Raw genomic sequence first — 18,069 nt, forward strand, 5'->3', positions numbered from 1 at the left:
AAATTTTAAAAACAATCCAAATTTTATTTCATTAAATATTAAGCAAATTGAACATATTTTCAAGTCCTCACACGTTTTAAGCTAAAAATTTTGTTTATGTACCATAAAAACTTAAAAAATACAAAGTTCTTTATGTTTAAACAATACATATTTTTTTTTACAGATATTTTTGTTCCAGATACAGATGCTCAGATTTTTCAAGGGAAAACACAGATTTAAATGTGGCAACCCTGGTCGTGATCGTCTTGTTCAGTATTCAACTGACAAGATGTACAAATTTTTTACATACGACCAGAGTAGGCAGTGTGACTTTGCCCTCGTATCCAAGTAAGTTTTAAAACTTGCTTGCACATTTATTTTCGGTTTGCACGTAAACCTGAGTTGGATTTGAGTTTTATTCCTGCATAACAACAATTGCATAAAAATCGAAATGCGATAAAATTCGCGCCGCGTCTGCTGCAACAGTTTGTTGCATTGTCCTTTGAAAGCATAAATTCGATCTAAAAACAAAACTAATCGCGTTTCATCATCGCCTGCATCGCTGGATACATCGTGCACATGCATTGCACGCATTTAAACTCAATCGATCAGAGTGTGCGGTGCAAAAAAACTCAAACCATCGAGAGGAAGCAGATTCAAGTTGGATTCAAATCTGGTAAAGTGTTACTCAGTTCAACTTTGCACGAGTTCATGCCATCACTGCATACGACACCAAGAACGCCAAACCGTTCAAGGTTGTCTTGAAAGGTCTAACCGACGATCAAACCGTTGCACAGTGGCCGGAAGCCGGACAAAACTCAAGTTCTAATTGTTGATATTTTATGTTTTTTTTAAAGTTTCACTGTATTGAAAAACATGTTTTCCAAATAACAAGACAATTGGATTAAATTTGAATTTTTGAGAGCACTTCAAACGTTGTTAAGTCATGTTATTTCAATGATTTTTTTCGCTCAGAAAGCACATATTGGGGTTTACTTCAACTAGTAAATACTCACCTAATTCTCATTCGAACTTAACTTACTTGCGATAGGTTGCATTTTTAAGATAAATAATCAGAATTGTATTTCGTGTTAAATGTTTTTATAAAATTCAACATAACTTTTGTAAAATGTTTGAAATACCTAATGAGTGGTCTGAAAAAAAAATTTTTTCTTTGCGCAAATGTATGCTGTACGATCTAACCCATCGGTTCCCACAGGTCGCATAGTATGCATTTCATAGGAAACTTTCTCTACTTTTCGAATATTAAGGTCCCATTTTGCCCCTTTCTGCCCCGTTGAACAAAAATTTTAATTGAAAATAAAATAGTTTGAATGAAGGCGCATGGTGATTTGTGAAAGTTACGTTGTTTTACCGAAGTAGTTAGTAGTTTCATTCAATTGTTCTAGAAGAACATCATCGGCTTACGTTCACATGTGAAAACAAGGTAAAAGAACACATATAATTATATTAAATTTACATGAAAATTCATTGCATTAGGTTTTAACATTTTACTCGTCATCGTCAGTATCATCATGACTGAAAATTATAAATCTTCCACCTCTTATGTGAAAGTGCTTTTCGATTTGTTGTTGTGTCTAATGCTCGAAACTACCGGATCTGACGCAATTAGCAGCTCACGAAACATGTCACCGATAGTTCTCTCACGTGATCCTTTCCAGGCCTTTATTTTCTCGTGTTTTCCGGATTGCTTTATTCATGCTTTCTTGGGCTCCTGCCGAAAGTTTGCCAACGGGGCTCGAAGATTAAACGATTAATTCACATCCTTGAATTAGTCATTTGTGTACTGTTGTGACCTTCCAGTTGGTCTCGAGGTACGATGCTGGCCTAACAAGTCAGTCGTCGTAGGTTCAAGTCTCGGCTCGGGAGATACTGTTAGTGTCAGTAGGATCGTAGCGCTAGCCCCGCTATTGTCCTGTACATCAAACAGTTGGCTGCGAAGTCTGTGTATAATAAACAGAGGGTCAAGTTCCGAATCGGAATGTAGAACCAAGGCTTTGCTTTGTGCTGTTGTTGAACAACCATACAATTTTACGTAATAATGATGATGAACGATGTAATAATGAACGGTAGCGTTGGACTTAAATTTTGATGCATCAATTCTTTCGCCACTCGAAATCGTTGCTAGCAGCGTCTGAAATCGCTGGATTAAATTTAAATCAACTCCTGTTATCTCCAAAGAAAATTCTGCATTGGAAAAAACGTCTTGCTGGAACACCGTTATTGCTATTGCCGAAGCCAGCGTGCGGTTTATCGACATGTAGACCAAGTTTGACAAAAAATTCTTTTTGAATTCGCTGTTTGTTGCTGTTGAGCTGATCGATGTTATCTGTTTTCAAAAATTGAGAATAGGAAATATTTCCGTTTAATTCTACTCCGAAAATTTATTATGAAATTTAAGTTCAATTTTCAGTATTAAATTTAAATTCATTATGGAATCTGCCCTCTGAAATAACTGCAAATATCGACAAATCAATAAAAGTCTGCACACGGACTCTAAAAATCTGCATTTTCAGATAAATTTGCATATCTGATATCCTCGATTACTATAATACGATGGTGACACGTCACAAATTATGCACTAACGTATATAACTGTATTTTTACTAGTATGAAAACACATAAAACTGGCATACCCCCTTTTGACCATGTTAAACGACAAATTTTTACTTAGACTCAAGTTTTTTAAATCTATTAAAATGGGACCATTTTGCACATTTCAACATATAAAATATTGTATAGTTCGTTTCGAATGCACATTTCTCTTAAAATAGTATAGCGTGAAAAAAGACAGAATAGTTAATTAATGGCAGTGGATTTTTTTTTAAAGACAGCTTATTACAATTACATAATAATATAATTTCACACAACATACATCTTATATGAATGAATATTTCTTTGTTTTCTACTCACGTATTTCAGTTTAACGTATTTAACATTTGTTTCCTAAATTAATGCGATGTATTACTTGAGGCAAAAATGATATCTATTTCAATACTACATGATCGCAGTTTTCCAACATTCACATTTTGACAGGTTGTACTGGTTTCCTATATTCGCTTCGCCAGAAACTGACTATACTGACACCGTACTTATTTAAATTATATTTATAATTAAAATCGATCAAAGTAATTCCAATGGCAAAATTTTATTCAATGATTGTTCTTCAGGATACTATTCTATTTTGTCTCCGAATAGCCCTACATGCTTTTCTTCTGTAAAAAACCCATCAACAATTGATTTGGTGCTAACAGATCAAAGTCATGTATGTAGTGAATTGATCACACATGCTGACTCTGATTCTGACCATCTTCCAATAACTTTTTCTATATCACATGAATCAGATTTAAACTCTAACTATATTGAGAGAAATTTCAATAATGAGCTTGATTTGCAAAACGAGGTGAATATTGATTTCGATTTGGAAGCATTAAAATGTGCAATTGTTGATGCCAGGAATTATTCTGTTCCAAAGGCTCAAGTGAAATTTGATTCACCAATAATTGACGAAAATCTTCAACTTCTAATTCGTTTGAAAAATGTCCGCAAGCGTCAATATCAACGTTCTCGTGACCCTGTTTTTAAAACCATTCATAAAGATTTACAGAAAGAGATTAAACAAAGATTTACTCTTCTGAGAAATCAAAATTTTGAGACTAAAGTTGAAAAATTGAAACCATATTCAAAACCTTTTTGGAAGCTGTCGAAGATTCTGAGGAAACCTACAAAGCCTATAACAGTTTTAAAAGATGGTGAACGTTTTCTTGTATCCAATGAACAAAAAGATCAAAGACTAGCTCAGCAGTTTGAGAGTGTTCATAACTCAAATTTGAATTTTGTGAGTCAAATTGAAAATGAAGTTACACGTCAATTTGATTTAATTTCTTCCCAGAATTTTTTACCTGCAGAAACAATTGAAACAAACTTGAATGAGATTAAATCAATTATTATAAATTTCAAAAATATGAAAGCACCTGGTGACGATGGAATCTTTAACATATTAATCATACATCTCCCTGAGAGCACAATGGAATTTTTAGTAAAAATTTTCAATTGCTGCTTCAAAATTGCATATTTTCCCAAATTATGGAAAAATGCAAAAAATACTCCAATTTTAAAGCCTGATAAGAACCCAGCTGAGGTATCAAGTTATCGATCAATCAGTTTGCTTTCTTCAATAAGTAAACTGTTTGAGAGAATTATTCTTAACACAATGATGTCACACATCAACGAAAATTCAATTTTTGCAGATGAACAGTTTGGATTTCACCATGGGCATTCCACTACTCATCAATTACTCAGAGTTACTAATATGATACGAGCTAACAAATCTGAAGGTTATTCCACTAGAGCTGCTCCTTTAGACATAGAAAAAGCATTCGACAGTGTTTGGCATAAAGGTTGGATTGCGAAATTGCAAACTTTTAATTTTCCAATTTTCCTTATCAAAATTTTGAAAAATTATCTTACTGACCGAACTCTGCAGGTTGTCTATCAGAATTCAAAATCCGATAGATTTCCTGTTAGAGCAGGTGTGCCTTTTACTTTAAATCTTCCAGATTTGCCTCCAGGATGCACAAAGTCATTGTTCTGCGATGATACAAGCATTTCCGTAAAAGGAAAAAGTCTTCGTATCATATGCAGTCGATTGCAGAAAAGTTTAGATATTTTTTCTTCCTACTTGCAAAAGTGGAAAATCTCTCCCAATGCTTCTAAAACTCAAATGATAATTTTTCTGCATAAGACTAGGGCTTCTTCCCTCAAGCCAAACAATAATCACGTTGTCAAGATGAATGGGGTTAATTTAAGTTGGTCTGACAAGGTTAAGTACTTGGGACTAATTTACGATAAAAAACTTATTTTCAAAGAGCACATTGAGAGTATACAAGCCAAGTGCATCAAATAAACGAAATGTTTATATCCTCTCATTAACAGGATTTCTAAACTTTGTTTAAATTATAAATTTTTGATTTACAAACAAATTTATAGACCAGTAATGCTTTATGCTGTACCGATCTGGTCAAGTTGCTGTTTAACAAGGAAGAAAACGCTTCAAAGGATTCAGAACAAAATTCTAAAAATGATTTTGAAGCGTCCTCCTTGGTTTGGTACACTCGAATTACATAGACTTACTGGTGTTGAACCATTAGAAATTTTCAATTTTCACCAAAAATCGTTGCAATCCTCAATTGCTACGATAAAAGCTCTCTTTATAGCCAATAAGTTAGCCGTAAGTTTACTTACCCTTTTTTTTTGACAAGTAGGTTTAAATCCCTACACGCAAAGTTGGACTGTGCGTAGCCACATCAATATTGCGTTTTTTTAGAGCAATTTCTGTACTGTTTCGGAACCAGTACAACGACAGTAACGACGATTCTGGTTTATTTATATGCATTCGGTTCCACGTTACTGGCACCAGCGTCAGTATATTCTGTTGCAACGAGGTTCGCTGTTGGCTGTTTCGGTTGCTGATGGTGATAGGGGATGCACGAGCTTTTGATATACACCGACTACACGAAAGTAACCAGCGGTTTTTTGAGCGCCCCAAAACTGATCGATTGCCCAAAACCGAAGTCTACCAAAACACTACGATTTTGTGTGCATTATACATATTCTGATTTCAATCTCTGTCAATGTATTCATTACGCAATTGTTACGTTATCCTTTAGACACGTTTGTTGTGTGAAAGCCAGAGCATTTAATGTGCGTTTTGAGAGGACACATCGGATGATGTAAGCTTGAACTTTTGCGTGTACGAATGATAAGTCCTAATTGCGAAAGCAAACAAATCCTAACAATTGAAATTACAAATTTGTAACATTGTTGAGAAGTCACCATTTGTGATTGGACACACATACTTATTAATTACTAATATTTATCATAAATACTTAAGTTTCCTTTTTTTGTGTCATCCCAGAACAATGACTTTGTGCATCCTGGAGGCAAATCAGGAGGATCTGAAGTGAATATGTTGTACAGGACTGGGCCCAATACTGAACCTTGGGGCATACCTGCTCTGACAGGAAATTTATCAGATTTTGAATTCTGATAGACAACCTGCAGAGTTCGATCAGTAAGATAATTTTTCAAAATTTTGATTAGGAAAATTGGAAAATCAAATGTTTGCAACTTCGCAATCGAACCTTAATGCCAAACACTGTCGAATGCTTTTTCTATGTCTAAAAGAGTAGCTCCAGTGGAATAACCTTCAGATTTGTTAGCTCGTATCATATTAGTAACTCTGAGCAATTGATGAGTTGTGGAATGCCCATGGCGAAATCCGAACTGTTCATCTGCAAAAATTGAATTTTCGTTGATGTGTGACATCATTCTGTTAAGAATAATTCTCTCAAACAGTTAACTTATTGAAGAAAGCAAACTGATTGGTCGATAACTTGAAACTTCAGCTGGATTCTTATCCGGTTTTAAAATTGGAGTATTTTTTGCATTTTTCCATAATTTGGGAAAATATGCAATTTTGAAGCAGCAATTGAAAATTTTCACTAAAAATTCCATTGTGCTCTCAGGGAGATGTTTGAATATTATATTAAAGATTCCATCGTCACCAGGTGCTTTCATATTTTTGGAATTTATAATAATTGATTTAATCTCATTCAAGTTAGTTTCAATTATTTCTGCAGGTAAAAAATTCGGGAAGAAATTAAATCAAATTGACGTGTGACTTCATTTTCAATTGGACTCACAAAATTCAAATTTGAGTTCTGAACACTCTCAAACTGCTGAGCAAGTCTTTGAGCCTTTTGTTCATTGGATTCAAGAAAACGTTCACCGTATTTTAAAACTGGAATAGGCTTTGAAGGTTTCTTAAGAATCTTCGACAGCTTTCAAAAGGGTTTTGAATATGGTTTCAATTTTTGAACTTTACTCTCAAAATTTTGATTTCTCAGAAGAGTAAATCTATGTTTAATCTCTTTCTGTAAATCTTAATAAATAGTTTTAAAAACAGGGTCACGAGAACGTTGATATTGACGTCTGCGAACATTTTTCAAACGAATTAGAAGTTGAAGATTTTCGTCAATTATTGGTGAATCAAATTTCACTTGAGCCTTTGGAACAGAATTATTTTGGCATCAATAATTGCACATTTCAATGCTTCTTAAGCGGAATCGATACACAAAATATTGTTTGTGATCTACTATGCACTGCCTCGCTTAGTAGTGAACGCTATAGCCAAACAATGCACAAGGGAATTTTTTTCTCTCTTATAATACTTACGGAAAGTGAACCACATAACATGGTGATTTTGCTTCATTGATTAATAGTGAAGATCTATAATCTCCCATCTAGAATGAAGAGACAACAATTAAACGAAATCGAGAAAATCGAGAGAAATGAAAGAATCCTTTTAAAATGTTTCTACATAGAGATTCAACAATTTTCATTTTCGAATGCTTTTAGAATCCCCCCGCGAGATCTGCCACTTCAATGTCAAATATGACTTTGACATCAGATTTGACGGGTTGCGGTCCGATAACTGCTACAGTCCCTATATTTACAGTCTGGCGGAGTGGATTCGGGAACCAATTTAAACTGTTATAACGTTAACTAGTCAATGGAAATTCAATACGACTGGTTCCCGTTATAACAGTTAAAATTGGTTCCCGAATCCACTCCGCCAGCCTAGTAAAACATACAGTGACTATAATAACTGCAAAGTTGTTGCAGTTATCGGTCTTGCAGTTAAATAGCGTTGCAGTTATCGAAAGGCGACTGTATTATATTAGAAATGGTGAAAGCATAGTTTCTAGTTGTTCAGGTACCATTTCATGAATGGTATATTTATATTGATTTATATTCTGATAATCGTCCTTGGAATTGTCGTCATATTGTTTTAAAGAGTATAAAGATTGTTTTTGGCGATTTCTTTATTTTTTGCAAAAACAGGATGGTTTGTTTTTCAACCGGAAGATATCATCACTTGCCAGCCATCTGGCACATTTCTCTTTGTGAGTGGTCGTATTTGTATTCTTCCAAGCTGCGAGGGGCGCTGTTTTGCATTCGTCGTCGTGCGATGTTGACTTCAACATCGTTCTGCTCGGAGATACTGGATAGAAAAAAGAATTGTATAAATACTAAAGCCGAAAGATTTGTGACTAATTTGATTACCTTTCATTATAGTTTGACAAAAACCTGCAACTACAGCATAGGCGTAGCCAGAGGGGAGGCAGGGGGGGGGGGCGTCTAATAGCACAAAACGACATCTTTAGCCCATAGAAACATCTGTGTAAAGTATCAGCCAGATCAAAAATAAATGATTAGAATACTTGCCCTATGTATCGGGCTAATCCGCATGTATCAACTAGCTTGGAGTATTGGAACCGAGCTGTGACAATTCCTTACCTTGATTCTCTTGTAACCTCACTAGATACACGGTTCGGTGAAGATAGTGCACATGCCTACGCGTTGTCCTTGCTGCATCCCGCTAACGTAATACGCATGTCGTTGGAAGAGTTCAAGCGCAAAACCGAGGCTTTCGTATTTTTTTACAAGGTTGACAATTTTGTTGGAAGTCTGGTATCAACATTGTAGCAGCATGAGAGCAGACCGTAAAAACTTGGAAGAGCTGGATCTAATAGACCTGCTTGCTGAAGCCCGTTGTATCTTCCCTGCGACTGAGAAAGCAATTAAAATTGCACTTGCTCTACCCTGTACAAAATGCACGATTGAACGCTCGTTCAGCACATTACGTCGGGTGAAAACTTGGCTGAGGCTAACAATGGTTGAACGGCGATTGAGTGCTCTCTGCTTGCTGAGTGTTTATCGCCAGATGGTTAACAACAATCGTTGAAAGTTTACTGAATTAGCGCTGGAGAGATTTGCGGAGGATAGACGGAAGATGGTTTTTAATTTACGACATTGTTATTGTTATTTTTATACGGTACGTTTAGTGTAAATTAAATTACAGTTTAGTTTGGTTAAGTGTTGATTAAAAAATTAAATTTAGTGTTGATAACTGATATGTCCAAAGGTTTAAATGAACTTAGGAGTTTTTACTAAAGAACATCTATTTCTATTCGAAGTTGGACAAAGAATAGTCAAATTTTCCACTCTGATGTCAAGGACAACTTTTCACTGGTTGCCTTGATGTACAATCCCCCCCTCTTAAAACAACCAGTACCCTTGAAATTTGGTAGGCAGCGAAATGAGCCGTCTAGGACGATTAAGGATTTTTGGCTCTCCATCGTCTAACTGCTCAGAAACCTTTTCTACATTGTCTAGTAGCTGTTCAGCAGTATCGAGAAGTTGTTGTTCTTCAGCCATGAGTTGTGGTGGATCTTCTAATGGTGGCGGAGGAAATGAGGTTCGATGAGAGGGACTCCAAAATCTGCTCCGGGGCATCATACTAAGGCTGCTGCTGCTGGGCCGCCATCTGCCATCTGCATCACTAAACACTAGGGATACCATCTGGTCAGAGGTACAAATCACAGAACTGGGCTTTCTTCCGATGCTTTGATCGTTGTCCAATTGTGTCAAGATATTGTAGATGCCGGAACGGCATACCAGGCGTCTACAAAGTGCCGCACGATGTCCGTTTTTGACGTGGGGGGGTACCATTTTTTTTACCGCAAACGTTATCCTCTTGAAAAAGATGACGTCCGTCACATTTTTCGAATTTCTGCAACAATATCTCTGGATTATAATAAGCCTGAACACGCTTAAAAAGTGACTATATTAGAATGTAATTCGATAATGGGATGTGAATCGACAGTCACGCTTTTTTGACCCTTAACTTATGAAAAAATGCAGAATTCTGAAGTACAAATAACCGGGAAAAATATTTGAACGAACCGGAAAAAAACCGGGAATTTAATTTCGAGTTTTGAGTGTCACCCTGCATAACGTTTGTTTTCAGTATAATGTGCACTTTTAATGAATATCTTATATTGTGTGTAAGCATTTTAAATTTAATTTTGATGCCATGATGAATTTATGATCGGTAGGCAAAATTTTGCCGGTAGCACTCCCCTGATGGCAACCGAGAATATCGGACAGCAATATCGAAATATCGATAATATCAAATGCACCAATATCGGTCAAAAATATTGATATTGTGACGAGCAAATATCGATAATATCAAATATCGATAAAATATCAACAACCCTATTTGATGTTTTTGCTTTATTGGAAGCCGAGAACACCTCTGCACTTCACTGGGATGTTGAAGAAAGGGGTAGGGTTTGCAGCAGGATTCGTTTTGGTAAACGATGCGCTTAACTCGAGCACCGGGTTCATAATAACATAATAACAAATCGCGTGTATGAGTTCATATCATCTTCCACGCAAATCATAACGCGATTCGAACTAATTCTGGTTGATGATGAAACGCTGCAAAAAAGGAAGGCGAGGATATCGAACCTCTGACTCATTTAATACATAATCAAATATTCGGACATCTTTTTATGATGTCATTTATGGCTAATCAGAAGTGTAGTATGAAGAAGATATACAAGTAAAGCGGAGTGTTTGATTGATGGTTTTTAACTAATTTACATACGCGTATACGCGACTCATTAGGGAAACAGTATGGGTATTCATGTCGAGCTCGTATACAAAAACCCTGCCGTAAAAAACTCACCTCCATTGACGAGTAATGGAAGATACACAGTTGACGGCTGAGTATTTGTATACGAGCTCGATGTGAAGGCCCCTGGTATAAATTGGTATATATTATTTCGCGTATTCCTCACATTTATGTAATTATACTGAGAACAATCACAAAAGATAATTATACTGAGAACAATCACGAAAGAGCTCGATATTATTATTTGCACTGGAAACTACGCGCTACTTGGTTGTTTCGCTCATAGAACGTAAATTATGTACGATCGCGAGTAAAGAAATATTTTGGAACGCGAGTGTTGTCTTTCGTAATTATTGCCCTCTGTTGACGCAAAGCCTACCTATTAATCATGAAAGCCGGCAAAGCTTCATGCATCCAAAGCCACAAGAATCCAAAATAATGCAAACGCATATAAGAGCCAAAACAATTTTTTATCAAAACGACGAAATTATCATCATTAGAATACAATTATTGCGGGTTCGTGCTACTTCGAAACAAAACCTAGTCAAAATCATCGAAAAACATCTATATAATGTGAAGTGGGATTCGGAAATCCACTAGTATGAACTAGAAATCCAGATCGGATAACCAGAGAAAAGAAAAACGTGGTTTGATTTATTCGCAGTTTTGTTTAAGAGTGATGACTAGCAATGGGCGATATTGTATCGGTATCGGAAATATCGATACTTTTGAGACGATATTTCGATTTTTTGGATCGATACACGAGCGTCCGATACTCGACCGTATCGATACTGAAAACCGCGATATTTGTATCGATATTCTTTTATGCATACGGACCAGCTAGCTGACATGTTACAAGGGGTAACATCTCAATGTGTACACGAGATCACCGCCACTTTTGATACGCTATGTTATGCTGTCTGTAAGCGTCAGTGGAGCCCACACATCTTAGAACCGCTGCGTTGTTGGCTGCGATAAAGCAAAGCAAATCGGATGGAGATGCCAGCTAGTTGATACGAGCTGGAACCACTGAAAAGCTGCCACTGTCAGTATAAGTATCGCACAAGCAGAGATGCCAGATATACAGACAAATCTGTATTATACAGACTTTCTGTGTTGCGATACAGACACGCATAAGCCTACAGATTTTATACAGACATTCAGTATAATACAGATATTACACAGATATCTGATATTCTACATAATGGTTTTACCAGTATACACAAAAAAACGAACACAAAAACCAAAAGTCACTGTAGCCGTTGCTGGAAAAAGTGAACTAGGAACTGAACACTTTGCTGAGCATATTAATCTTGCGTTTTTGAGAGTGAAATCATGACAACGGGAATCGAGTCAGGCTATCGAGGTTTTTATCGGCCCCGTGGGCACTAATCTGCCTGTTTCGCCCCCAGTAACAAACAGCGGATTATCTCGATCGATTGCCATGCAGGTTATATTGGTGAAAAGACCGTTTGTTCTATTCGGAGCAATATCCAACGTTGAAGAATTGCTTAAAATGTCCCAAACCTTGAAGGTACTATTTTTATAACCGCGAGACTTCTGCCATCATGTATCAGTTTAGCTACATTACGACGAACGACGATTTTTATCACGGGAAAGACTCTTACTTCTATGTGTTACTCAGATTTAAAAGATAAATTAGTTATCGATTAATCGACCAACTATGATAGACTCGGAAAAGAACAATCAAAACAAGCAATAAAACAAAACAATCTGACAGGTCGACAAATAATTAGGTATCAATGTATCGGTAACTTTTTTTCGCAGCGGTATACATACTTATACAGACATTTTTATGGATTATACAGACTTGCCAAAAAAAAGTCTGGCATCCCTGCGCACAAGTCTATTTGCACTAGCAAAACTTAAGCCTGTATTACACTCTTTGACCAAGCGTCAAATATTTGGCACTTTTTGACAGATAAAAATTTGGTCGAAGATAATTATTTGTCACTCTCAAATTTTAACATGAGGCAAACACGGGCAAACAACAACCATGATGTCAAATAAATTTGACCATTATGTCAGAAGGTCAAAAATTTGACCATTAGACAAAGAGTGTACTACAGGCTTTAAATGGAGAAATAGATAGAGAGAATGTTGTGAGCCAAACGAAATGTCAAAATCTGAGCCAAACGCAGCATAGGGCTAAATTCGAAATTTGTTTTACTTAAGCCACACATTTAAAGCCAAAGAGGAGTGCTCAATAATAACGTGTTCTCAAATACTTTCAAAAATAGGCATAGCTCTACGTTGCATTATTAAGGCACAAAACTTATATTGTTTCTCTGACAATTGATTAAAATATTGTTTGTTTACATTTATACTCAGCTTCATTTGTTTTTATTTCAATTAATTCTACTTTCTGCGTTAAAATGCATCCACAAACCCCTCAAACGAAATTCAACGTTATCAGAAATGATGTTTGGCTTCGATTTAGTTGGGCTATAACCCAACGAGCGGGAGCCCAACTAAAACGTAGCCCAACTAAACATAGCCCAACGAGCGAAATTTGACTGTATTTTAAAAACAAATATAAGTTTTCTGGTTACACTGTTCAGATCGAATATTTGCAAGCGGAAACTAACTCATGCTTTCCGACGACACAAGTTAGAGTACAAGTGAAAAAAAAATTGCAATATTTGTTAGTTAGAAAAATTCAGCGGTAGACTTCACTATCTTATTTTCGCTGACATATCTAACTTTTTTATGTCATCAACTTCCTCATCAATTAATATGGAAGTGTGTCAATAATTTATACAAATAAGACGGGAGCTTCACAGCCCATTGGGCCAAAGAATACAAATCTTGAAGATATAAGTTGTTTAATTCATTTGTTTGCCAAAGCTCAGAATTTCTGCATTACCTGTATGTATTTGTTTGTGAAGTCATTTGATTCATGCTGGTCTAGAGAATGCGGATAGATACCAGAAAAACAACAAAAAGTCGGCACATCAAATTTTCATTGCTGGAAACCACCAAAATTTTGCTGATTTTTGGTGTGCTGTGCTTCCAGCAATCTGTTCAGCAAAATGAAATTTGCTAATTATTCAGTAATGCTCAATTGCATAAAAGTGACAGGTCGTTTGCTGCATGTTCGGTAAAACAAAATACAACTTGCTGGTTGTCAGCTATGACAATTTGCTGTTCATTCAGCAAAGCATAAATCAATTTGCTGGTTAACCAGTTAATTCAAGGGAACCATGTTTCCGTCAGGCACCAGATTCCATCCGCCCATCGGATCATAGGCAAATTACTGTTGAACTAGAGATGTATGATTATCATTTCAACTTTTAAGTTCATCTAGCCCAACAAGGACTTAGCTATGGTCTCATATTCGCTATCAGGAGCTTAGCGATGATCCCGTACCAGCTGCACAGCGATTTGGCGCGTTTTACTAATGACAGCTTGACGTAAATTTTTTGACATATCAATTTTTTTGCTGGATTCCAGCAACCATTCATTTACTGTTTTCTGTTCAGCAAATAGTTTTGCTGTATTTTCGCGAATCACTGAATCGAATACTGGTTTTCAGTAACTTCAGGGTGGCCACTCAATATCAATTTTCAATTTTCCGGTTTTTTCCCGGTTTTCCCGATGATATTTAGTGAAATTTCCCGGTGTTTTATTTTTAAAACATATGAGAAAAAAATCAATTTTCACATGCTTATTTGTGCCTTGCAAAAATTGTGTTACAAAACTATGAAAAACATTCCTCCTTCATCGTGTTTAGCTGTTTGTCGACTTTAGCAAGTACCTTCACGGTGATCTGCTGCACAATTTTCGCCCTCTTTATCTCCAAATCGTTGACAATCTTTGCCTTCTCGCGCTTTTTTGCTTCCTTCTGCATCTTTCTCTGTCAACCTTCTCTCGAGCTTGCAGTGCTTCTGTATCAGGATGCCAATGAAATGCGTGGGATAAATTCAAGAGTTGGGGCATAGAGTTTTTGTCTTCTAAAAAAATGTCCTCAGGCAGAACTCCAAGCGGACTTTGGGAAGAAGAGCCTCAGAGTGACCAATGAAAAAAATGCACATGAAACTGTCAAGAAGCATTTTGCAAAATGCATGAAACGTTGAGATCTGTTATTTCAAAACAATTTTTTTTTTCGAAAAACTTGGATCCTGGGACTTTAAAATTTTCGAGCTGGGGTCAATGTAAGAAATTTTCTCATGGTCCGTAAAATAAATTAAACTGACACTCTGAATTTGAAAAAAAATAATTTAGCTACTGTTTGTTTTTGATATAGAAAAAATCTGAGAAATCTTTAACAAATAGCTCTTCAAGGTGGCGTCTTTCCCAACAAAATCAAGTAGTCAAAAGGTCCAACACAGAATGAAAAAATTTTTTTTGCTGCTTGTGGTTAAAATCATACCAAAAATCGGGAAGTACAAACCGGGTAGCTCCGTTCCGGTCCGGTTCGAAATAAAATCGAGACTCGAAGTTACCGGTCCTATTTGACTTTTGACTGGATTCTCCCCGATGCGATGTCGAACACTATTCACAAGAAGTTTCAATACGCCTCCCGCGACGCTGATAACTTTTTGACTTCTTTAAAATCTGACAATATATGTTACGGAACAGTAAATTTATCCACCTGATCAAGCCTGATTTTATTTGACGCAGATCTTGCTGCGAAGCCGCTGTCGACTTTAACTGAAACCAACAACCAGCTTTCCCCTATCCGGCAGAATCATGCCAGTTAGGTAAACATAAAAAAACAGGGTCTCATGTTGACATTTCCTCAGAAACTGTTGAACAAATAAAGCGGCAGACATGAAGGAGGATGATTTTCCCGGCGTGAAGCCGGTTTTAGGTTTTCCCGAATTTTTTCCCGCTGATTTAAAATTCCCGGCTTTTTCCCGCTTTTCCCGTTTTTTCGGTAGAGTGGCCACCCTGAGTAAATGTATTTATCAAAAATTCAAAAAATGATCTCAGCTATAGTATCGATACTTCTGGTATCGATACTTTTTGACCGATATTTTGAGTATCTCGATACTTTTGGTTCTTCGGGTATCGATACTGAAGTATCGATACTCTCCGTCGTATCGCCCAATGCTAGTGATGACTAGCAATGGGCGATATTGTATCGGTATCGGAAATATCGATACTTTTGAGACGATATTTCGATTTTTTGGATCGATACACGAGCGTCCGATACTCGACCGTATCGATACTGAAAACCGCGATATTTGTATCGATATTCTTTTATGCATACGGACCAGCTAGCTGACATGTTACAAGGGGTAACATCTCAATGTGTACACGAGATCACCGCCACTTTTGATACGCTATGTTATGCTGTCTGTAAGCGTCAGTGGAGCCCACACATCTTAGAACCGCTGCGTTGTTGGCTGCGATAAAGCAAAGCAAATCGGATGGAGATGCCAGCTAGTTGATACGAGCTGGAACCACTGAAAAGCTGCCACTGTCAGTATAAGTATCGCACAAGCAGAGATGCCAGATATACAGACAAATCTGTATTATACAGACTTTCTGTGTTGCGATACAGACACGCATAAGCCTACAGATTTTATACAGACATTCAGTATAATACAGATATTACACAGATATCTGATATTCTACATAATGGTTTTACCAGTATACACAAAAAAACGAACACAAAAACCAAAAGTCACTGTAGCCGTTGCTGGAAAAAGTGAACTAGGAACTGAACACTTTGCTGAGCATATTAATCTTGCGTTTTTGAGAGTGAAATCATGACAACGGGAATCGAGTCAGGCTATCGAGGTTTTTATCGGCCCCGTGGGCACTAATCTGCCTGTTTCGCCCCCAGTAACAAACAGCGGATTGTCTCGATCGATTGCCATGCAGGTTATATTGGTGAAAAGACCGTTTGTTCTATTCGGAGCAATATCCAACGTTGAAGAATTGCTTAAAATGTCCCAAACCTTGAAGGTACTATTTTTATAACCGCGAGACTTCTGCCATCATGTATCAGTTTAGCTACATTACGACGAACGACGATTTTTATCACGGGAAAGACTCTTACTTCTATGTGTTACTTAGATTTAAAAGATAAATTAGTTATCGATTAATCGACCAACTATGATAGACTCGGAAAAGAACAATCAAAACAAGCAATGAAACAAAACAATCTGACAGGTCGACAAATAATTAGGTATCAATGTATCGGTAACTTTTTTTCGCAGCGGTATACAGACTTATACAGACATTTTTATGGATTATACAGACTTGCCAAAAAAAAGTCTGGCATCCCTGCGCACAAGTCTATTTGCACTAGCAAAACTTAAGCCTGTATTACACTCTTTGACCAAGCGTCAAATATTTGGCACTTTTTGACACATAAAAATTTGGTCGAAGATAATTATTTGTCACTCTCAAATTTTAACATGAGGCAAACACGGGCAAACAACAACCATGATGTCAAATAAATTTGACCATTATGTCAGAAGGTCAAAAATTTGACCATTAGACAAAGAGTGTACTACAGGCTTTAAATGGAGAAATAGATAGAGAGAATGTTGTGAGCCAAACGAAATGTCAAAATCTGAGCCAAACGCAGCATAGGGCTAAATTCGAAATTTGTTTTACTTAAGCCACACATTTAAAGCCAAAAAGGAGTGCTCAATAATAACGTGTTCTCAAATACTTTCAAAAATAGGCATAGCTCTACGTTGCATTATTAAGGCACAAAACTTATATTGTTTCTCTGACAATTGATTAAAATATTGTTTGTTTACATTTATACTCAGCTTCATTTGTTTTTATTTCAATTAATTCTACTTTCTGCGTTAAAATGCATCCACAAACCCCTCAAACGAAATTCAACGTTATCAGAAATGATGTTTGGCTTCGATTTAGTTGGGCTATAACCCAACGAGCGGGAGCCCAACTAAAACGTAGCCCAACTAAACATAGCCCAACGAGCGAAATTTGACTGTATTTTAAAAACAAATATAAGTTTTCTGGTTACACTGTTCAGATCGAATATTTGCAAGCGGAAACTAACTCATGCTTTCCGACGACACAAGTTAGAGTACAAGTGAAAAAAAAATTGCAATATTAGTTAGTTAGTTAGAAAAATTCAGCGGTAGACTTCACTATCTTATTTTCGCTGACATATCTAACTTTTTTATGTCATCAACTTCCTCATCAATTAATATGGAAGTGTGTCAATAATTTATACAAATAAGACGGGAGCTTCACAGCCCATTGGGCCAAAGAATACAAATCTTGAAGATATAAGTTGTTTAATTCATTTGTTTGCCAAAGCTCAGAATTTCTGCATTACCTGTATGTATTTGTTTGTGAAGTCATTTGATTCATGCTGGTCTAGAGAATGCGGATAGATACCAGAAAAACAACAAAAAGTCGGCACATCAAATTTCCATTGCTGAAAACCACCAAAATTTTGCTGATTTTTGGTGTGCTGTGCTTCCAGCAATCTGTTCAGCAAAATGAAATTTGCTAATTATTCAGTAATGCTCAATTGCATAAAAGTGACAGGTCGTTTGCTGCATGTTC

General features: G+C 36.5%; 1 protein-coding gene and 1 long non-coding RNA gene across 2 annotated transcripts; both read right to left on the reverse strand.

The window, feature by feature from the left end:
- Positions 1-1,324: 1,324 nt before the first annotated feature.
- Positions 1,325-7,433, reverse strand: LOC129718725 (uncharacterized). Its single transcript, XM_055669769.1, has 2 exons — positions 7,236-7,433; positions 1,325-2,329 (listed from the first exon to the last, which is right to left on the reverse strand). Exons 1-2 carry the CDS (start codon positions 7,254-7,256, stop codon positions 1,772-1,774), a joined length of 579 nt encoding a protein of 192 aa, XP_055525744.1. The 5' UTR covers positions 7,257-7,433; the 3' UTR covers positions 1,325-1,771.
- A 485-nt stretch (positions 7,434-7,918) lies between these two features.
- On the reverse strand, positions 7,919-11,715 carry LOC129718729 (uncharacterized). Its single transcript, XR_008727029.1, has 4 exons — positions 10,922-11,715; positions 8,361-9,636; positions 8,127-8,240; positions 7,919-8,064 (listed from the first exon to the last, which is right to left on the reverse strand). It is a non-coding gene; the product is annotated as an uncharacterized LOC129718729 (long non-coding RNA).
- Between the last annotated feature and the right edge of the window lie 6,354 nt (positions 11,716-18,069).

This window comes from Wyeomyia smithii, chromosome 1 (genome assembly GCF_029784165.1).
Source record: "Wyeomyia smithii strain HCP4-BCI-WySm-NY-G18 chromosome 1, ASM2978416v1, whole genome shotgun sequence".
NCBI lineage: Eukaryota > Metazoa > Arthropoda > Insecta > Diptera > Culicidae > Wyeomyia > Wyeomyia smithii.

What these genes read in the sequence shown, in the direction of transcription:
- LOC129718725 (XM_055669769.1), bottom strand. Translation starts at nt 7,256, where the DNA reads ATGTTATGTGGTTCACTTTCC. An exon ending in TGTTATGTGGTTCACTTTCC is followed by an intron (nt 2,330 to 7,235) that starts GTAAGTATTATA and finishes TTTTGAAAACAG; the next exon opens with ATAACATCGATCAGCTCAAC.